The sequence below is a fragment of the Miniopterus schreibersii genome (assembly GCF_964146895.1).
Source record: "Miniopterus schreibersii genome assembly, chromosome: 4".
Lineage (NCBI taxonomy): Eukaryota > Metazoa > Chordata > Mammalia > Chiroptera > Miniopteridae > Miniopterus > Miniopterus schreibersii.
Genome location: NC_138105.1, coordinates 46,820,492 through 46,843,888, shown reverse-complemented (window position 1 = coordinate 46,843,888; position 23,397 = coordinate 46,820,492). Strand labels below are relative to the sequence as shown.

At 41.6% G+C, this 23,397-nt stretch overlaps 1 protein-coding gene across 8 annotated transcripts in view; it reads right to left on the bottom strand.

Annotated features, from left to right (window-relative positions):
- TRIM2 (tripartite motif containing 2) overlaps positions 1-23,397 on the bottom strand; it is a 125,813-nt gene that overhangs the window by 22,039 nt on the left and 80,377 nt on the right. For all 8 annotated transcript variants that reach the window (XM_081137484.1, XM_081137479.1, XM_081137478.1 and 5 more), the window contains exons 3-6: positions 21,644-21,881; positions 10,422-10,573; positions 9,043-9,223; positions 7,452-8,175 (exon numbers count right to left, since the gene is read on the bottom strand). In XM_081137484.1, the coding sequence (XP_080993610.1) occupies positions 7,452-8,175; positions 9,043-9,223; positions 10,422-10,573; positions 21,644-21,881 (1,295 nt within the window). The remainder of the gene's footprint in view (positions 1-7,451; positions 8,176-9,042; positions 9,224-10,421; positions 10,574-21,643; positions 21,882-23,397) is intronic.

Here is a 23,397-nt window from a genome sequence, read left to right as displayed (position 1 = left end):
TTTTACTAGCAGTTAAACTAGAAAAATCTTGATGTTGAGTAGTGATGCAGAACTACAGCATATTGTCATTTTATTAAAATGCTCACAGTCCAAGGGTTGATGAAGTGTCTTGAGACCAAAATAAAATAAACAGAAATTCCAGAAGTTAGAAATAATTTGGGGTCATGCTTTACTTTTCAAGATTTTTAGTAAATTCTATTGAGTCTATAGAAAGGTCCCTCCAAAGTATTCTAAATATATAATGAAAATTCTTTCATAATGAATATAAATGTAGCACAAAACACAAAGAGTACTTACAAAATCCTCTCCTGCTAGTTTGACGCAAAAGATTTTGTTTGATGGTTACATTCGACTAGTAAAGCAAGTAACACAAGTTTTAAAAGTAATTATAAATATTTTGGCACGAATGCCATAAGATAATTAAACTTGTTTTTTCCAGATGTTAAAGTAGCCTATGAAGCACAAAATGAATTTTTAAGCCAACAGCTTTTCATCTGTGCTCCTCCTGGTCACTTCCACCAATGCCTCCAGGAAAATTACAAAAGTAAGGTAATAAGGTAAAAGGACCCTGAATTGAAATAGGGAATCAACACCTGTAAATACTCCCGCTCAACTTAATGAGAAAAATTAAAGTTAAGTAAATCTAGATACTTAGAATGGGATAATGCAAGAGGATGAAACTGAGCCAAATATAAGGTCTAACACAGGATATTCAGGTAGGTGCTAAACAAATGTTTGCTGAGTGAATAAGTGCCTGAATGGATTATTAATGACTGAGTAAATTACACCCCACATTACATCATGGGAAAACGAAATGTTCCATAATATTTACAGCACTTTCATATACTTTCGCTCATGTACTCCTCGTAACAGCTCCATGAGTTACAATGATAAATATTCTCTACCAGTCCATTTCATAGATGCAAAATTGAAGCCAGATGCATCACAAAGGTAGTAGAGACAGAGGGAAAACTAAAACCTGAGTTCTCCTGACTAGGAGATAGGAGATTCACATAATACTTTTTTCTGACACAAACAATGCTTCCTTCTAACTGGACTTTAGATGCCAGGTTTCTGAGGTCAGCTATCATGGATTATGCTTTCCCCATAAAATCCTTTAGAAAATTCTATCCCTTATCACACAGTATTTTAACTGTGTAACTGTCTATCTCCCTCACTAAACTGTGAGCTCCCCAAAGGGCACAGTGCCTAGCTAGCACTCAATACACAGCACGGTGCCTAGCTAGCACTCGATAAATATTAGTGGCAACTTTTTCCACTTGACATGCAAGAACAGTTCCCAAGGATGAGATGCTCGAGGTGGGTGAAGGCAGGGTGCCTATAATGACCTCAGATGCCAAATTAGTACAAGCTCCTTCCTCCGAGATTCCAGGGAGGAGAGGTGGTGGTTTGCAGAGGTGAGGCAGGGGGTGGGCATAAAATATCCTATCTTCCAGTAAAGCCTCTGAACTCATGCTGAGTGATTTTACACATCCATTTCATATTAAAAGAAAGCACACTGCTCTAGAGCACAAATGAGTAGTTCAACACCTCTCATGCACTCACTAAGGTATGGTGTATTAATCACATAATTGGAAACAATTCAACTGTAATTCTTTCTCTCCCCCCACCCCCACATCTTCTGGCTTCCCTTTTGTTCAGTGACTGTCTTTGGTAGCTGACAAAACCAGTTCATGGCTTCTAGTTAGCAAACTTGACACTGCAGGGAAAAATAATCTCCGTGTTTCAAGGAATCACTGTCAACAGATGCTCTAAGCTGCTTCCCTAAACCCATTCAGGACTATTTTGCAAGAGAGTATTAGAGAAACACAGTAACTCATTCACTGTGGGCATGGCATTAAGTTTTCAGACGTGGGAGGTATCAAATTCCTCAACTTTGGAAAACGGCAGTAAAGGATATTTTAGGTGAAGAGGAATCATTGTGCAATTGAAAAGGCACAGGCATGAGAGTCACAGGCAGCTTGGGCTCCTACCCCAGCTCTCTGAGCCTCCATTCCTTCCATGGTAAGGATAATTAACATTGTCCTGGGAATCTGGCTCTTGAGGGGCAGGGGCAGGGGGGCTGGGAGAGGAGCTCTGATTTGTAGCATTTGCCCATTTCTAGATGTAAATGCTCCTCCCTGCCCACCCCCCAGCTGATTTCAAGCTACCAACGTGAAGTCTGTCCCTGAACACAGAGTTGGGAGGTGGTTTGAGGTGTGTAAGCTGACTCCAGCACACCACAAATTATGTTATAGTAGGTACATATACTGTGGGGACATTAGGAGCTGAAAGTATATCACACTTGCTACAGGTTTTAAGGAAGATGACATACAGAAGTGGACTGCACAACGCCTGGCTCAGACAATGCCTGTTCCTTCCTCCTGCTTCCATTCCCCGTCCATTCCTCCCAGAACCACAGCTCCTTGACATTTCATTGAACTCATGATTTAAAGTAACTTCTCTATACATTTCACTTCCAAATTGATGCCTAGCCCTGACTTCTTTGCTGAACTCCAAACCCATATGCCAAGCTGCCTACGGGACACTTCAACCTGGGTGATGGAAACTGAAACATACCTCTTCCTCTCACTTTCCCTGTCTCGGTTCATAATGACAACAGCTGCCACAGTATGGGGCCCTTATGTGGCTGCACTGCTCTTAGCCTTTACATGTATGACTTTAATCCTCACCGAGTGACACATGTGTTAAGATCATCCCCATGTTACAGATGAAAAAGTTAAACAGAGAGGTCAAATAATTTTCATTAAATTATACGGCTAATGAACAGCAGGCTGGGGATCAGAATGAGGCAATCAGGCTTTTGAGCTCTTCACTTACCATGTGCTTAGCTCCTTAGGTTAACTATTGCTTCTGTGCTACACTATGGGTATGTTAACCAATATTACCTACTTTGCCCCTCTAAAACGTACTGAAAGTATTCAGTGCCCGGCACTATTCTAAGACCTTTTGTACATTCATTCATTCTATCCTCACCTGCACAACCCCCATTAGGTAGGTGTGTTTTTTTAATCCCCATTTTGTGGAGGAAACTAAGGCACTGAGAGGCGAGGTAATTTACCCAAGATTGCACAGATAAGAAGAAAACGGCAGTGTTGGGCTGGAGCCCGGAGGTCTGGTCTCAGAGTCCACAGCCTTAATCATCACTCACTCTCCTGCCTCACACCCCCGCCGCACTCAAGTCAAACAGCCAGACGCTGGATTTGGTCACCAAGTCTTGCCTTCTTGCTCCTAAGAATCTTATAAATCTGATATTTCCTCTCTATGCCATAGCATCACTCTTAATTCTGGCTCACGTGAACTACTGCAATGGAAAGCAGTTCCGTTTCCTGGAGACAGTTCCAATAGCGCTCCCTATAATGTCCCCAGGCTCTCTGTAGATAATATCTCGGTAAGTCGCTACACTACATTACACCGGTCAGTGCTTCCCTATCACCCACGTAGCGATGGTTCTGAAACCTCAATGTGCATAAGCGTCACCAGAGCTGACAGAATGCAGATTCCTGGCCCTTCTCCCAGAGATCCTGATTCTGAAAATGCTGTTTAGAATCCTGGAATTCTCATTTTTAACAAGCTCCTGAGGAATTCAAGTGGTTATGAACCACACTCTGAGAAACAAAGGAACAGAGAACACAGTCCCAGCTCCTAATCGAGGAAACACAGCCTCCTCTCTGCTTCTATCTCACTTCCTTTGATGTTCCAGGACGATGGAATCATTTACAGTTCCTTGAACTGCTCAGTTTCTCACCTTTATGTCTTTGTACCTGCTTTTCTTTCATCTAAAACCACCCTTTTCCTCCTTCCATCAGACAGACTCTCTTTCAAAACCAGCTTAGGTTTCAATGTCATCTCCAGGAGCCTTAGCTCCCCACTGCCTGCTAGCATCCTCTCCCACCCCACCCCAGCTTCTGCGCCTTGATTCATACTGAAGGTACATTTTTTCCATGTCTGTCTCCTTCTGGACTGTGCTTCCTCTAGGTCAAAGTGAGAATCTCACCCCTCTTTTTATACCACAACTCAGTCAAGTGCCTGGCACATAGTAGGTGCTCAAAAGACAAAGTCACATCTAACCAGGAGGCTGGATAATTGGTGAGGAAAGTGAAAATTTGAGTCAAATTTACCTCCCAAAGTCTTTTATATCACCCAAAAAGTGATGATTCACTTTCATGAATATACAACATAAGTACATGTTATTTAGGGTTGTTGAATGAACCCTAACACATGTATTATAATCATCATCCCTGACCTGAAGTAATTTATAATCTTTATAAATTTATAATGTTTAAGCAAAAAATCAGTGCCACACAACAGCAGAACCATGGTGGCCACCTCAGACATGCAGTGGAGTTTCAATGAATTATGGATTATATGTGGCAGGCTTTAACTCATACACAAAGGGGCTGTTCAAATCATGAATGTCTATTATCATGCACTTAATAGCTTGACTATACAAAGAAATGTGAAGTTCTAAAACAAAAAAACTGTTAAAGAAAGTCAAACTCTTCTAATTATTAATATAAGCTCTACCCATTTGCTCCCAATAGTGTACATGTTGAAAAGACAAATTTTTAAAAGGCCAGCACCATCTGATGTTACCTAGCATAGCTCCATACATGTGAATGATTGCCCTTGAGTTTAGTGCATTATTGTCTGGTCTAGGTGCCCCTGGGCCTGGAAACTGGGACCTGACAGTGGTGATCAAGAGGTTAAATCAGGACTTGATCCTATTTCAAATGGGGCAAAGTACTTATGCAAAATATTCCTCTGAGTATTGTTGGAGATTATAAGTGGTTAAAGACAACATCCCTGACCTGAAGTAATTTATAATCTTATTTGTATTTGGAGATAAGGTCTTTAAAGAGTTGATTAACTTAAAATGAGGCCATTAGGGTGAGGCTCTAATCTAATGTGATTGGTGTCATTATAAGACGAGGAAGCACTCGGGCACCTATGCACAAGACAGCCATGTGAGCACAAAGCAGCAGGAAGGCGGCCACCTGCAAGCCAGGGATAGAGGCCTCCGAGGGAACCAACCCTGCCGCCACCTGGATCTTGCACTTTCATCCTCCAGAATGTGAGAAAATACATTTCTGTTTTTTAAGCCACCCAGTCTGTGGTATTTTATGGTAGCCAGAGCAAACTAAGACAGCATCCTTACTTCATGGATAAACTTGGACACAGTGCTGTTTGCCAGGCACTGTTCTAAGCACTTTACAAGTGTTTAAACATGTAAACACCTTCTTACCAGTGTCTGAATCACTATGGTTGCATTTCTCAGTGGGCAGGATGGGAGAGAGGGCAGATCCCCTTCCCCATAGGGTGGGAGCTGGGAATTCAAAGTCAACATAGTTGGAGGGAAATACCCCTAAAAAAGGTATCTTTTTACTCAGGAGAATCACAGGTGGAGATGATGATGATTGATAATAACAATAGTAAAACACTATCTACCATGAACTGAGCACTTACTATACACAGACAAGTGGCAGCCATATTACAAGAACTCTCTCTCTTCCAACCCCACAACAACCTTAAGAGTTAGGTAATATTTTATTCCGTTTGATTTGCAGAGGAGGAAACCAGGTTAAGAAAAGGTAAGTCAGTTGCCCAGTTGGCAAAGAGAATCAGGGCCAGAATCAGAACAGGGTCTGAGCCTTTCTCCACTCTACATACACACTGTCTAGGCAAGTAGACCAGGGTCCTTTGGCTAGTGGTAGGGGGTTTTGAATTTGAGACTAAGTTTGTTCTTAACGCAGGAGATCAATGGGCAGCAGCTGGCCAAGTTTCTTAAGAAGGTAGTAGGTAAAATCTAACAACCTTAATTGCATGTGCAAAAACAATACTTTTCATTTATTTAGCTCCTCCTACATGCCTGGCACTACTCTCGGAACTTAGAACAGCTCCCAGAAGCAGATATTTGTACTTTCACTTGATGGACATGGAAACTAAAGCCCAGGGAACCTGAGAAACCTGCTCAAGGTTCAAGCAAGTGGCAGAACCAGAGAAGCACACCTGGGAGGCTCCCAATCCTGTGCCCATCCCAGCTCGCCCACTCTGCTTTGGTGGGTGGATAAACAATTTCTGTACCCACACTGCACAAATGGCCAGTGACTGTTACCTGGGCTCCATGCTCTGAGCAGGCAACTGACATATCATGTCATGGTCTTCACCAAGATTCAGCCTAAAGTATTAGGGCAGCTTTGCCCAGGAATGTTCCAAGGACTTGTTTCCCCAAGATATTCCACGGAAAAAGGTCTATGGTCAGAAAAGTCTGGAAGTGCTACCTGTTATCCCTCCCCTGCCTTGGAGACTTAAAGTGCACATCAGCAGATTCTACAGGTTCTACAATTAAAAATATATACATGTTTCCTTCACTTACGCTAAGGTTTCCCCAATATATTTGAACCACAGAATTGTTTTTCTCCATGTGTCAGTTAATAGATGGGGCAGCACCCTTTTAGAGATACTGCAATAAGGACTGGAAAGGCAGAAGAGAAGCAGGCTGGAGCTACTTTTGGATACCATAACTAAAACGCAGACTCTTTTTCTTAAGAATTATCAAATTGTTTGTTTACATCGTTTCCTTTCTAATGAGAAAATAAACAGCTAAAAATAACATTAGACTCAATAAATTTTTGTTTTGTATTTAAAAAGTCTCAATAAACTTTTGTTCTGTTATTTAAAAAAAAAAAATCAGAGGCAATAAATCAGAAAAGGAATGGGCTATCTGCATACCCCAATCTTTTGGCTCATTCGGAGCCTTCTGACTCCACCCTAACCCCATTCCATTCCCGGGTTTCTACCCACCCCCATTTGGGGGCTGCTCTCCAGTGAACACACTGGAGGTGACCACAACTTGCCCCCACCCCCAGCCCTCACAGTAGCGCAGAAGCAGTGACCCGGGAGCATCATGCCCTCTCCCCACACCACAGCCCGAGCTGGGATTCAGAGAAACTGAAGGTTATCTGATAGCACAATCTCTGCCTTTGGGTTAGGCTATCTGATAGAACAATCTCTCTGCCTTTGTGTTAGGCAGAGCTCCAAAGACATTCCTATAGGGAGGTAAACGACTGCCAACATTCCTTTAAAATTGCCAGGTTATGAGTGCTGTTATTTTTCTAATTCTCTTGTTGCTTATTTTCAGTTTCTAATTTTCTACAGTAAACATGCAGCATTGTGTATTTAAAAGGGGGGGGCAGGGAGGGGAGGCAGGGAGGAAGGTTGGGTGGGACCGGGAGGAAAAGGGAGGAAGGAAAACAAATCCTAACGTCTCCAGAGAAAGAGACCGCATACAGGTCACCAAATAAAATACACCGGCCTCCCCAACACCTTCAGGTAGGTTCTGACCTGCAGGGCTCCTCTTTGCAGCCACTCTGCCGGGTCGCCCTTAAGCTAAGCAACCCCCGCCTGCAGGCGCGGCGCCGCCTCCTTACCCACTCGGAAGATCAGATCGTCCTCGATGGGGTTCTCTTTTCTTTTCCCAGTGCTGTACATGCTCGCGGGGCGCTTCACAGCTTTTTGCTTTACGTGGCCGCTTCCCGGGGATTTCACGCGCCTCTTGACGCCCTCGGTGGTGGGCGACACGTCGGCCGACCGGATCACTTTCAGCTTGAACGGGCTGCCTCGGATGTGCTGGTCGTAGAGCCTCAGGGACAGCGTGAAGTCCCCTTCCTTCTGCACGGTGTACAGAAACTCGTAGGTGCCGTTCTTGTTGTCCAGGATCTCCCCGTCCGCTACGCTGCCGTCGGGCGTGCTCAGCTCCGCGGTGATGTAGGCATTGCCCGTTTTGCAGAGCTCCCCGTCTTTGTCCTTGGTTGTTATGGTAACGGACATAGGCTGCCCGATGATGGTCTGCCGCAGCCCCTCGCCCGTGGCCACCGTCTCGGAAGCGACGGCGTTGGTGGTTAAGATGGTCCCGAGGTTGTGGATGGACTTCTTCAGCCCTTCGGTCTCGACGATGAAATCCAGCTGGTCGTTCTCCCGCGGGTGCAGTGGGAAGTCCTGGTCGGCCAGTTCGTTCAGCTTCTCGCTCATCTGCTTCTTCACCAGCAGCACCTCCGTTTCCGTGCCATGGTTGAGGGCCTGCGCCGTGAAGTTGCTGCAGCTCTTAATGCTCTCCTGGCCCTCGAGCAGAGTGTCCAGCTGCGACTGCAGGACCTGCAGGGAAAACGCAGCCGGGTGAGTGCTTCCTGCAGCGCAGCAGCTGCACCACTAAGACGCACAGCGCGCACAGGGGCAGAGCCCTCCCCGGGCCAGAGCCCGGTTCTGCCCCTGCCCACGCCCGCGGCTCCGAGCAAGGGGTGTTTAATTTCACTCAGTGAACCCGGTTCTAATGCATCATCCTACACTGCATTCCCAGGGCCTTCTCTTTCCGTTCCGCCTCGCCCTGTTTCTCCCACACGCATATTTCTTGGGTCATGTGTTTTGATAGCACCCAGCAGAAGCGTCACCACCCAGAGCTTAGCAAACAGACTGTCATGCTTGACATCTGAAATATTCATTATTCAGTATCTTTCCTTAATGTCCAAAGCTCCCCTGTCACCTCTCAAAGGAACAGAAACCAGAGGAATGAAAACTCTTCACGCCTGAATCTCAGAAGCTTTTCATGCCTGGTTTTAAGATCAACATGCAGAGTTAAACAAAGGCTGCAGTCGAGACTCACTTTGAAGTTGACTAACAGGTTGGTGTGGGTGAGAGAGCAATTAAGAGACCTTATAATTAAGGAAGAAAAACAACCCAGTTTAACCCTAAATCCTGAAAGCTTTACTTCATATTCAGCCTTGCCTTGTGTCAAATTATAAATTGGGACTTAAGGTAACAGAATTCGAGTTTTGCTGAAAACAGGAAGGAAAAAAAAAATAGCTGGATATGCCATTAAATGAAAACTGTTTACTGTGCAACAGTGACACTTATGGATCCATTTGAGTCCCCTTTGCTGCTATTAGAACACAGTGGCGTGTGCCATGAAGTGCCCCAGACATCAGGTCTCTTCCAGGATATCTGCAGGAACAGCTGGAGTCTTACTTTGTGTTTGAGGCCATAGTTGACCTCCAGTTCCATAAGCAGCACGCTCTTGCGCACGTTTAAAGTTTTCTGGAGCTCATCAAAGGTGGAATGGATGTCATCCACAATGCTGGCCTTCTGGTTGGTTAACTGATGAATGATTTCTGAGATGAACTGAAGAGCAGAATCTATTTCTGGGAGCCTGGAGGACAGTTGTTAAAGATCATTATTATTTAACATCAACCTAGGAATAGTAAAAAAAAAAAATCTAAACACTTTAATTTGTAAAAACCAAACAAACCACTTTATGTACTTATCATCTTTAAGAATAACAAAATAAAATGAATTAAGGCATAATTACAGCCTTTGAGAGAGGAGAAAGCTTTGAGGGTCCATGTCTATTTCAATCTACCTCAGTCATTGACTTTAATAATGGATGGTACAAAGCTTTGAAGCTCTCCGAACCCCATGTCTTTTCCTCACACTCTAAACCAGGTTTTCTCAACCTTGACTTGATATTTTGGGCCAGAGAATTCTTTGTTGCAGGGGACTGTGCTGTGCATTACAGATGTTTACCAGCATCCTGTCCTCTACCAGATGCCAACAGCACTCCCTCTCCCTCTTCCTCTCCCCCCCCCCCCAGAGTTATGACACTAAATTGTCTCCAGGCAAGGCTAAATGCCCCTGGGATGGGGGGAGGAGTGTATAAGTATCTATGGCTAAGAACAACTGTTCTAAGGATATAGCTGTACCTTTTTTCTCAATCACACGAAATACTTATCCTAACTCAAGAGTTCCCTGGAAACTTCTTGCAAGTTTCCAAGTCCTTTTAATTAGTATAGAACAACCACCTTTTCTCATTACAACTGTTGGTGAAGAGATTTCTTTTCGGCTATTTCCCCTCCTCGGTCTTTTTCATGCATCACACAGCTACTCTGTTCCTTCAATTCCATGCCAAAAATAGGGCCTGGACGCAGGGAAACATGAGGAAAATGGAGCATTTACTGCTCAGTATCATTTTGCTGGGCTAAAGCAGAGAGGAGCCAGTCACAGGAGACACAACGGGCCTGTAAGTACGTCAAGAACAGCAGATAAGAAAGGCTCTTCAGAGAGCCTCGTTTCTCCTACAGATTTTAGAGATCTCCTGAGAGCATTTGCCTAGAGTGTATTTTATTTCTAATCATACTAAGGAACTAAAACAAAAATGCCACCACTCATAACATAAAGGGGGATTTTACCAAGGGGCAGGGGATGACCCTCCAATCACTAGTCTATGACTACAGATCCACGATCAAATAATTTATTTAGGTGACAGGAACCTACTATCCCACTGAGACAAGAGACCCTGAGGCCAAGCCTGCCACAGAGGCAGCCAGTTGGGAGCCTGGAGATGTACCCACCTTTTGTTGACAGCGTCCAACTGGACCTGGAGCGAGGCCTTGTGCTGCTCCACCACGTCCTTGAGGGGCACTGTGGGGTGTTCCGCGTGCTCCCCCTCAGTGCACTCCCGACACATGGCGGTCTCACAAGACTGGCAGTAAAAGTCCATCACCTGTGGGTGACAAGAGAACAATTCCAGGACCAGTGCCACTGACCTAGTGCTTACTATGCACCAGGCCTTTACTTGCATTCTCCCATTTAATTCTCACAGCCTCCCCAGGATGTCGGCAAAATTAAGTCCAGTTTCACAGGAGAAAAGGAAGGTAAACTTTTATGTGCCAGGTCCCAGACAGAAGCAGATCGGACTCTAAAGCTGCTGCTCTGGTCACAGACCAACTTTCTGTGACCACCCCTCTAAGGCAGAACAGTGTGGGCTGTGGTGCTCAAACTTTTGTCTCTGGATCCTTTTACACTGGATCCCTTTACACTCTTTATAAATTATTGAGGACTGCAAAGTGCTTTTGTTTATGTGAGTTATACCTATAGTTATCACTTTAAATTGAGACAGAAAAAGTTTAAATATTAATTTATTAAAAGCAATTATAAGCCCATTAGATAGTAACGTGAATAATATAATTTATAAAAAGTGACTATGTTTTGCAAAACAAAAAAGTTACCAGAAGAATGGCATTCACCTGAAACCTATATAATTTTATTAACCAATGTCACCCCAATAAATTCAATAAATAAATAAATAAAAAGTTTGTCCCCAGGAAAAAATAAACTATCATCAACTAGCTATAGTCCCTGTATAATTTCATCCACATTCTCTAGAACTAAATTACTGGCCGGTAAAAGGCAATTCAATGGAACAATAGGTCATTAACCAGAATATAGATCCACTATTCATCAAGGGTTGCCATGCCAAAGAGAGTGGAGTCATGTGATACTTGCACTGTCCCTTCCAGGAGGTGTGAGCAGGGTAGATATGGAAGCCCCAATAGCACAGAATTGCATAGATGATTACCATTAGAGATGCAGACTTGCTAAAAGAACACTTAGCAAAGCAGATGTTAGTAGCCTGAATAATGGCCCCCCAAAGATGTCCACATCCTAATCCCAGGAACCTGTTAATGTGTTTACTTTATATGGCAAAATGGACTTGCAGATATGAATAACTTAAGGATCTTGAGATGGGACAATTATGCTGGTTATCCAGATGGACCCAAATATCTTAGTATTATATAAATACAGTTTTGGCCTTGTGGCCTAGTATTATATAAATACAGTTTTGACCTCTGAAAGGGTCTTGGCACCACTGAGGAATCCTGAATTACACTTTGAGAACTGCTGCTCTTTGGATAAGAGGTGAGCTGGGCTGAGCTGTTTGCAACCTGGCTTCACTGCTTATGTAACCTCACTGTGTCTCATTTTTCCCTCTATCAAATGGAGACAACAACAGTCACCTACTTCATAGGGGTGCTATGAGGATTCAGTAAATTAATATGCACAAAGAAGTCAGATATTGCCTGCTTACCTGAAAATAAAACGACCTTATCCTAATTATTTTGACTCTCAGTAACAGTATAACATAAAGCCTGAAAGTTAGTTTCCTTGTGAAGGCAGTCCCATTATTAACTCAGCTGAAAATAATTTCTTCCAATTTTGAATTCCTAGAGCACTTTGGGGGATCTTTTCCTTGAAGTGAAACACATACAGAAAATGGCATAAATACCAATGCAGATGGGTGGATTTTCAAAAAGTGAATGCACCCACCAAAGAACTTTTATTCATGTTCCATTTATTAAATATTTATGAGATTTTAGATTACTGAGCACAGGAACTCTCTCACCCAGAGCCTAGGTAATTCTGTGCACATAGCATGTGTTTAGTAACACTGCTGAATGAGTACACTGTATGCTGTCTATAAGAGATTCACAGTAGATCCAAAGACACACATAGGTTGAAAGTAAAAATATGGAAAAAGATATTCTATGCAAATAGTAACCCAAAGAGAGCTGGAGTACCTACCTATTCCTATATCACACAAAACAGACTTTGAAACAAAAGTTGCTTTAACGGAAAAAGAAGGACATTATGTAATGATAAGATAGTCAATCCATCAAGAAATATAACAATTATAAACAAATATGCTCCCAAAAACAAATCCTCAAAATATATGAAACAAAATATGACAGAACTGAAGGGAGAAACAAACAGTACAACAATAATGGTTGGAGATTTCAAACTCCACTTTTAATAATGATAAAACAACTAGATGGAAAATCAATTGAGATAAAGACCTTGAACATTATACACCAACCAGACCTAACAGACACGTATTGAATACTCTATTCAAAAACAGAATTTTCATTTTTGTCAAGTAAACATGGAACATTCTCCAGAATAAACCATATATTAGGTAACAAAAGTCTCACTACATGTAAAAAAAACCTGAAATCATAATCATATAAAGTATCTTCTCTGGGCACAATGGAATAAAATTAAAAATCAGTAACAGAAGGAAATCTGGGAAATTAACAAAAATGTGGAAATTAGCTAACATACTCTTAAGCAAATAATGAATCAAAGAAGAAATCACAAGGGAAATTAGAAAATACTTTGAGATGAATAAAAATGAAAACAACACACCACAACGTATGAGAGATGGTACTCACAGCAAAATTTATGGCTGTAAATGCCTACATTAAAAAGCACATCTCAAGTAATAACCTCAGCTTCTACCTTAAGGGACTAGAAAAAAGAACAAACTAAATTTAAAGCAAGCAGAAGAAAGGAAATAAAGATTGGCGTGGAGATAAATAAAATTGAGAATAGGAAAACAATAGAGATAAACAATGAAACCAAAAGTTGGTTCTTTGTAAAGATCAACAAAATTGAGAACAGAATGCTATGGACAGTTGTATACCAAGAAACCTACTAACCTAGATACAACGGGCAAATTGTTAGAAACACACAAACTAACAAAAGGGACTCAAAGAAGAAATAAAAAATCTGAATACACCTATCATAAGTAAAGAGGTGAATCAATATTCAAAGAACTTCCATTGAAGAAAAACTCAGGACCAGATGGTTTCACTGATGAATTCTACCAAACAAAAAATTAACACCAATCCTTCCAAATTCTTCAAAAATGTGTGACGAGGAGGGAGCATTTCCTAACTCATTCTATTAGGCCAGTCATACCCTGACACCAAAGCCAAATATATCACAAGAAAAGAAAATTACAGACTAACATCCCTTATGAACAGATGCAAAAATCCTTATCAAAATACTAATAAACTGAATCTAGCTGACTATTAAAAGGATTATATCATGACTAAATGAGATTTATCCCAGGAATGCAAGGGTGGTTCACATACAAAAATCAATATATGTAATACATCACACTAGTAAAATAAAGGGCAAAAACCCACAGGATCATCTCAACTAATGCAGAAAAAGCATCTGACAATATGCATCCTCTCATGATAAAAACAAACAAACAAACAAACATGTAGCATACTAGAAACAGAAGGAAATTGCTTCAACTTGATAAAGGGCATCTTTAAACACTCACAGCTAATATCATACTTAAGATCAGGAACAAGACAAGGATGTCTCTTGCCGCTTCTATTCAACAATGTACTGGAAGTTCTACCCAGGGCGTTTAGGCAAGAAAAAGAAATAAAATGCATTTAAATTGTAAAGGAAGGAGTAAAAATTTCTGTATTCAGAGATGACATAATTTTATATACAGAAAATTCTAAATACACACATACAATTAGAACAAACAAATGAATTCAGCAAAATTGTAGGAAACAAGATCTGCTTCATGCTACCTAGGATAGCTGGACTCAAAAAGTCAGTTAATAACAAGTGTCGGTGAGAATGTAGAAAATTTGAACTCTCATATTTTGTTGGTAGGAATGTAAAATGGTGCAGCTGCTGCCAAAACAGTTGATGGTTCCTCAGAAGTTAAACACAGAATTACCATATGATCCAGCAATTTCAGTCCTAGGTATATACCAAAGAGGACCGAAAACATGTCCACACAAAAACTTGTTCACAAATGTTCACAGCATTATTCACAATGGCCAAAAAGTAGCAACAACCCAAATGTCCATCAAGTGATGAAGAAATAAACAAATTTTGGTATATCCAGACAGTGGAGTATTATTTAGTCATAAAAAAGGAATGAAGTTCTGATATAAGCTACAATCTAAATGAACCTTGAAACATTATGATAAGTGCTAGAAGCCAGACTCAAAAAGCTACATATTGAATGTAAGATTTCATTTATATTCAGTGTCCATATGGACAAATCCAGAGAGACAGCACAGACTGATGGTTGCCAGGGGTTATGGGTAGGTGGTGGTGGGTAAATAAATGGCAGCTTAATGGGTATAGAGTTTCTTTTGGGAATAACAAAAAAGACCTGAAATTAGATAGTGGTGATGTTTGCACAATCTTTTGAATGTACTAAAAGCCACTAAATTGTACACTTTAAAATTGTTAAAATGTGAATTTTGTGCTATGTGAATTTTACCTCAATTTTTTTTTTAATTTGATTGCTTTGAAGAGACAGCAGACCTGGGTTATTGTTGCTGATTCAGTACTGTAAATGTTTCTTGGGAAGCAAAGGCCCTGAAATCATTTCCAAGTGTCAACAATTAGTCATTCTCAAATGCTTGTGTTTGGGTTTTGACAGCTTTGACTCAGACTGAGAGTTAATTGTGTGAGGTGTGAGACTCAGCTGAGCTCATCCATCCTGAGTGAGATGAGGCTGGTGCTCCCGGGGGTGGGCCAGAGGCTAGGATGAGCTTACTGTTGTTGACAAATAGTCACCATTTGTGCTCATCAGAAGAGAAGATGACCAGGGCCGTGCACATTACTAACTGCTGGAATGTGTAGTCAGAGCCATGCAGCCAACCCTGAGGCTTCTGGAAGTGGGGACCTGTTACTGGCAGGGCATTCTTAATGAGGATCTCTCCTTTGTACCTCTTAACATACTTGTTAGCAAGTCCTAAGCAAGCAAAAAGAGGGTTTAATGATCATTCGTGTTCTGGGACTGCAAGGCATGAGCTCAAATGTCTGCTTTACATGCAAAGAACCTCTTAAACCACTGACCGCTAGTCCCATTTTTCTTTGTATTTGGACAGTGCAGCCAAGGCAGTTTAATTAGAAGACAGATTGTATCACAGCACTTAAAGTGAATGACAGGCTTTCATCCACATGTACTAATCAGCGCCAGGCAGTTTATGACGGCAACATCCTGCTTTATTGTTAATTACCGGATTTTATTAACCTTCAGACGCTTGAAATGTTTTTAAAGATTTACCCAGGGCAATTAACTGCAGCAATTTATCTGTAATATCTCATGCATTTGACTTGAATATGCAATGAAGACCCCCATTTTTTCAAAGCAGCAGCAGTGAACTCCGACAATCTACAATGAAACAATAGAATGTTTCAAGGCACGCAGCTAATTTTCCAAGGCCTCTTGCTGGTTTAAAAATTTTATGATTCCAAAGAATCATAGTGACCCAGCGTTGAGAAAGTGCTCAAAACATATTTGAAATAGCTTTACTCCCTTTAAGGAGAATCAAACTCTTTGGACAGATTCATTTTTAGTGTGACTTGATGTGATGCATTTGGTAGAAAGTAAGTTTTAACCTAAAGGATTCTTTGATTTAGCTGAAATTAGCCTCTCTGAGAGAGTTTCTGCTCAGCAGCCTGTGGCAACCAAGGGTCTCTATTGCGAGGCATGCTCAGGAAATGCATCTTTGGGAATTCTTTTCTATTTGTCCTTCAGGCACTAACTATATTTCCAAAGATATTTCCAATATCTTTCCAAAGTTTCTCTGAGATTGATAGTGCCACTTTATAAAAATTCATAGCCATTTTAAAGAGTCAACCTCTGTTTCAGTTGGTTGCACCACTGCTTACACAGGCATCCAAACGAGTCACCTGAGAGTCATGCTGACCCCACCAGTGCACCCAGCCGACCAACTCCTACACTGCCCACTTCTCCAATCTTGCTCCAGCTGCTCTGGATCAGTCTCCTCTGTGGATTATTCCAGGAGGCTTCCAAGTGGTTTCCCCTGACCTCTGGCTCATCCCCTTGAATCTACCCTCCCCTCCCCCATCACATCTCTAGCAACTCTGCAATGAGCTAAATGCAAATCTTACCTGGGCATTTCAATACTTAACATCCTTTAATAGTTCCCTATGACTTAGGACAGACCCAAGTTCCCTAAAGTGGCATCCAGTGCCCTCTAAGGCCTTTTACTTCTCTGTCCATCACCCACAACTTCCTGGCTCCCGGAACTCTGAGATCACGTAGAGAATGACAGTCTCTGCACTTCTATTCTCTCTGCCACTTTGTCCCTTCTGCCTAGAATACCCTTCTTCTTTCTATACTGCATGTATACTGCAGTCCTACTAATTAAAAAACAAACTAAACATACAAGCATACTCACATATTGGCATAAAGGTCATTTGTTACCAAAACACCAGTTTTAATGGCTACCCAATAATCAGTTGTATGGACTAACCATAATTTAATCATTTCCCTAATATTGCACATTTAGATTATTTCCAATTTTTACATTAATATAAAGTGTTCAATTAACATCCTTATGTCAAATCTTCATTCTCATCTCTAGCTATTGCCTTAGAACTTTTCTATTAGTGGAATTCCTAGAATAAAGGATAAGAAGTTGTGTGAAACACTCACTGCATTTTGTCAAATTGATATAAACTTTCTGAAGAGCAACTTACCCTCCTGCCCACAGGATAGGAAAATGTCTCACCATATCCTCATCAACACTGGTTATTATCTTTTTTTAAACTTGTGGCTGGTTTGTGAAGATTTGCCTATTTGTGAAGCTCTGCATTTTTTTTTCATGTGGTTAATGGATATATATAACCATTTATATATCCCTTGTGAATCTTCTAGTTCTTTGCCCATTTTCTTTTGTAATGCTCATATTTTTCTTAATTTTTAAGTGTTCTTATATTGTAAGAATTCGACGGGGTATTTTAATTAAGAATTTTACAGCTACTTTCATAAACTGAATGATCAATACTTTTCTTCTTGTTTTGCCTTATTAGATTTCCGTGTCCGGGTTATGAGTATATCTTCAGTGAATTGGGGAGCTTTCTATCTCCTTATGAGCCACAATATACACACTATGAATCATATCTGTTTTATATGATATTATTTGAAGGAATTCAGTTTTAAATTAACTTTTACCAGTTTCTTTCAAGATTATCAGTCTACTCAAGTTTTCTTGATCATTTCTAATTTCCTAGATAATCATCCACTCATTCAGACTTTCAACTTATTAGCCTTTAGCAAATAGAATTGATTTGCTCATTTAAAAATATTTTTATCTGTACTGATATCTCTTTATTAGTCCTAATTTGATTTATATTTTTCTTTTACTGCTTTATAAGATGTCAAATTATTTCAGCTTTTAGATTTATTCTACTTGATTTATGTTCAAACTCTCTAAATTTATTACTTTCTTTCTTTTGTGTCCCATATATTTATTTTGTTGTTTTTCCTAACTTTTAAAATTGAACTCTTTTTTAAATAAAGGAAAATACCTAAACCTATAAAATTTCCTGAGTACAGATTTGACCTTATCTTATACATTTAATAGATAAGGCTTCCACTTCCCATATTTTGTAGTCTAATTTTGCTATTTTTTCCTTTGACTAAGTGATTGTGAGCTTTTTTAAAAGATTTGGATTTCTTCTATAACATGTTACTAATGTAATTTGAGTGCACTGTGGTGCAAGACCTTGGTTTACACAATCAGAAAATATACTGTTTTTAATATATGACCAATTTTAACTGCTCAAATTCTCACAATTTTAATAGCTTAGTTGAATAGATTTTACCATATGCCTTTTTATTTTGGGGAGGCAGATTCTCAATTGAAAGAGTACCCTTTATCTGTCTAGGAGGGTTTTCTCAGTGGTTAGAGCGTTGGCCAGCTAACTGAAGGGTCCGGAGCCTGATTCTAGCCCAGGGCACATACCTTGGTTGCAGGCTGGATCCCCAGCTCTGGTCAGGGCTCATGTAGGAGGCAACCAACCAATCAATGTGTGTCTCTCATATCGATGTTTCTCTTTATCTCTCCCTTCCTCTCTCTCTGAAAAGCAATGGAAAAAAGTATCCTCTGGTGAGGAAAGAGGAAGGAAAGAAGGAAGGGAGGGAGGAGGGAGGGAGGGAGGGAGGGAGGGAGGGAGGGAGGGAGGGAGGGAGGGAGGGAGGGAGGGAGGGAAAGAGAGTACTCTTTCTCTGAAAGTCATCTTTTCTTTTCCAAGTCCATTGATGCTATTCTTGTTCTGTCCCTTAGCATCTCTCATTTGGACAACCCAATAAATTCAGAATTGGTGTCATAGCCTCCCATCTCTGCTACTCCATTCCTCCATAATATTGCTAAAATACTTGTCTCCTGTTTAAAGGTTTTAATGTTTTCCCATTGCTTATGGAATTTAGGTGAAACGTCTTCTCAAGGACATCCATAGCTAGTCACCGTTTCTCCCCATCCTCTCCGGGCTCAGCCCTGCGTTCTCCAGCGCACCTGTGTTCCGGCCCCACCGCCCCACTTCCATTCTCTAGCTGCACTGAGCCACAAGCTCTTCCCTCAATTCCACGACACTCTCGCCTTCACTTGTTGACCTAATCATTCCAGTTGTCATTATTTCTCATTGTAAATGATTTCCCTCTACATCCCAAATTTAGACTAGCGTCTATAGTAGGTCTCCTGTTTCTAAACCTTTACTCCCCAATGAAGTCAGCCCTCCAGAGAGCTCCGTGCCTGGACACCACTCTAAGGGGACTTGTACTTAAGAGAAACACCCTCTCAGACTAGTATTTAGAATGCGAGCTCCAGAAGGAGACAGTCTCAGTGTTCACTAAGAGCCAGTGTGAGATACGGTCAGAGGAGAATACTCAAACTGCTTTTGAAAGCACCATTTAAACTTCCTTTTACAAAACTTACATGGTAACTCTCCCATGGAGTACAGTGTGCAGAAAACCTATAGTGATTGATAGTCTGGTGCGCTTTCAATTAAATAACGATAGGTAATCCATGATGTCACTCTTATTTTGGTTCCCAAAAAGCTCAGGGTGCTCTTTCCTCTGCATTTAGCTTTTGTGATATGTCAATTAGATTTGTGACTTAAACTGTTCAAGTCTGTTTCTTCATCTATAAAACGAAGGTAACTAACACCTACTTTGCAAAGTGGCATGTAAGAAACCAAGCACAGGGTCTGGCACATTCATTCAACAAATAGGTACTGATGGACTTCTGAGAGACCAAATGGACAAATGGACAATGGCCAGACCATATATAAAAATAGAACTCTGGCCTACAACCTGCCAGGAAACCAATTCCATATCTATAATAAACAGCCCAGGGAGTCAGCCTGCTGTAAGTCAGATTTGTAGGAAGTCAGACTGCTATCTCTAGTAACAATCCAAAAAGCTCAACAATAACTTCAGCAATAACTGGCCCCAAATGGCTAGGACTTGATTACCAATAGGTTCCCTAATTTTTGTCTCTGCTCCCAACTTAGGACAATCAGAGAAAGCCAAAGTGCCTTTAACCTATCACATAGATGTCCCCTTCTAGTTAGCCCACCTCCAGCTTCCCCGTGCCAATAGCCTCACATCAGGGCATACCTGAAGCCTTCCCCTTTTCCCACTGTTGAGCATTTCCCTTCTTCTGCCTGCCTTTGAATCTCTGCCAAAACACAAGTGATGGTGGCTGACTCTGTTTTAGCAAGTTTGGAACGCATAGCCTTTGCCTGTGGTCATCTGGTTGGTCTCCGATGATTTCCATACTTCTATGTATAAGATACTGTGCTCAGTACTAGAGGTATAATGGTGAACATGGTCCCTGCCCTCTTGGAGCTCACTTTCTAAAAGGAAAGCCAGAAGATCAGTAAGTCAGCAAATACACAGATGAAGGCATGCAGAGCGTGGGGAATGCTGGGAAGGAAATCAAGAAGTGATGTGATTGAGGGCAACTGGGTGTCAGAGGTGGCCTGTCTGAGTGCAGATAGAGAAGCCCACCCTGTGTAGGAGAAATCTGAGCTGACCCAAGAAGGGTGAGAATGAGCTAGCCACATCAAGAAAGGGCAAAGAGCATTCCAGGCATAAGAAACAGAGAGCAGCCAGGCCCCGAGGTGGGAAAACACTTGGCAAATTCCAGGCCAGTGAAGCTGCAGCGTAGTGGGCAGAGAGAGTGGTACAAGATAGGCAAATAAACATTAGTCACAGCTAATAATAAGTGCTTTGCTCAAACAATCTCTTGTTGCTTTATTGGTTTTATTATACCTGAGCCTTATATTATAAGCCGTTTCAAACACTTTTGAAATGGTCATCATATAAAGAAAAAAAGGGGCTAAAGTTATTAGTTAGAAATAATTTTAATGGGTAACTTATCAAGAGCTTACTCTATGCTTTATATGACTTAAACATTTAATTATCCCAATTATTCTACAGGGTAAATACTATTATTACTTCCTTTTTGTAGGTGGGGAGTTGAGACACAGAGTTTGATCAACTTGTCAAAGTGGACACAGAGAATAAGTTGAAGAGCAGGATTTGAATCAGGGAGCCTGATTCCAAAGCCAGTGCCTTCAGCCACCATGCAATGCTGCCTCTCCGGGTTACAGAGCCATTGTGAACCAATTATCTGATGATACACGTAGGTCCCCCGGAGTTTATAACAGTACTGTGCTTTCTAGTAGTAGGAAATATGTTTGGAATTCATAATCTATAATCTATTATCAGAGACTCACATATCTTCAACTTCTTTTTGTTACTAAGGAATGGAGTCTAATGGAGCATGAGAAAAATTTCCCTTGCAAGAAAAATAAAGAATTGTAGTTCACATTTTCATAAATATCCTCAATTTGCAGCACTTATCTATTATTAAATCTTTATCCATAATTTATGACACAGATGTTTATGCAAATAGTGACAGGCATGCTTTCCTGGGGAAACCAACAATCTGTGCTCAGTAGACAGAGTGAAGATCGATTTTATTACTTAAATAATTGGGTCAGAGAAAGTAAGCAGGCAAAATAGTCTGAGGGCTGGGAAAAATCTTTTTTAATGACTCCTTTTCTGGGTGGAGTTCTGTTTTCGTGTAGAACCTCTGAGTGCCCAAAGCCGACCCAAATCAAGCAGTCGTGCTGCTGGGCAGTGACTTACATTGCCATCGTGGTTTGGGCAAGAGAGGGGCTTTCCCGCAGCCACTGCGGTGACCGTCTCCAGGATGGAGGACTCCTCAACGTTGCTGCCTGGCGTTCGCTGCAGCACATCCATCAGGTTCGTGATGAAGAAGTTGTTCTGGAGCGCGGCCACCCCCTTCTCGGGCAGGATGGAGGTCTGGCGGCACACGGGGCAGGAGAGGGTTAAGCTGTGGGCGGGAATATAGTTCTGCAGGCACCTGTGGCAGAAGCAGAAGCAGAAGCCAAGGGCTGTCAGCACAGTGGGGCTCAGGGAACGGAACTGCCACTTCTCACAGGTACTACACACATTCTCAGCAACTGCACAGGCCACTTTGCAGAAACTGTCTTTGTAACTTCCTTTACTGAAAAGAATATTTCAGAAACCAGGAGCTAACCTGTACTCACGTTGGCCCTGTCCAGAGAAGAGTGATACCATTGACTTTGGTGGTGTTTTCTAAAGCCTTCACACACACACACACACACACACACACACACACACACACACACAAGTGTGCACTGTGGACAGCTAGCATTGGCCTCATCAGGGAGTTTGGAAGAAATGCAGAACCTTAGGTCTCACTCCAGGCCTAATGCATCAGTTAGATCCCAGGCAATGTGGTCTAGAGTATCTGGTCTGGTGTTCATGAATCTGTGGACTTTTACCGTTGGAAGAAACACGTCACATGTTTTCGTTGGTGTTGAAACTCCTTTTATGTACAAAATTGTAAGTTGATCTCTGCTGCTGAAAACACATCCAGCCCTGGCCAGTGTGACTCGGTTGGCCACAGTTTCGATTCCCGGACAGGGAACATGCCCAGGTTTCAGGCTCCATCCCCAGCAGAGGGCGTGCAGGAGGCAGCTGATCTATGTTTCTCTCTCACATAGATGTCCCCCCCTCCTCTCTCTCTCAAAATCAATAAAAATAGTTTTTTTTTAATAAAAACCGCATCAAAGTGGAAGTGGTTTTTTTGAAGCAGGAGTGGGATACCCAGACTTACACTAACACAACCTCTTCCTGCCCCTCCTCGACAGGCATCAACTTAGTTCATTTAATTGACAAACTGTATTGCTAATAATGGCCAACATATATACTGACCACTAAATCCAAAGTACATCCAACAATCCTATGAAGTAGGTACTATTGTGATCACCTTTAGACATGACAAAATGCAGGCAGAGGGAGGCTAAGTTACTTGCCTGGGACTTAGGTGGTCAGGGGCAGAGCAGGAGTTCGAACCAAGACAATTTGGTACCAGAATCTAAACTCTAAATAACTACACTATACAATGTTTCCCAGTTTCTCAACCAAACAGAATTCAAAAACCAGTGATTTCACCCATATCCCATATTTTGCAGATGAGGAAACTGACATCAAGTAGGTTAACTGACCTTTCTTATGTCCCAGAGGTAGCTAGGGCTCAATTGATACCAAAACTGAAACAGCCTTTGCTAAGTCACTAATGACATCTATATCCAATAAACACTTTTGAATTCTAGCTTACTAGACTTCTCAGCGGCATTCATCAAGCTTGACTGCCATGCTCCACCCCACCCTCACTTCTTTGAAATGTTATCTTCCCTCGGCTTATGACACCACACTCACTTGGTTCTCCTGTCTGCTCTATTTTTTTCTACTGAGTCCATACAGTTTGGAGTTAATCCAGGCTCTACTGTAAACACTCTTCCTTCCCTGGGATATTATACCCACGTGCCTTCCTAAAGCATAACACTCCC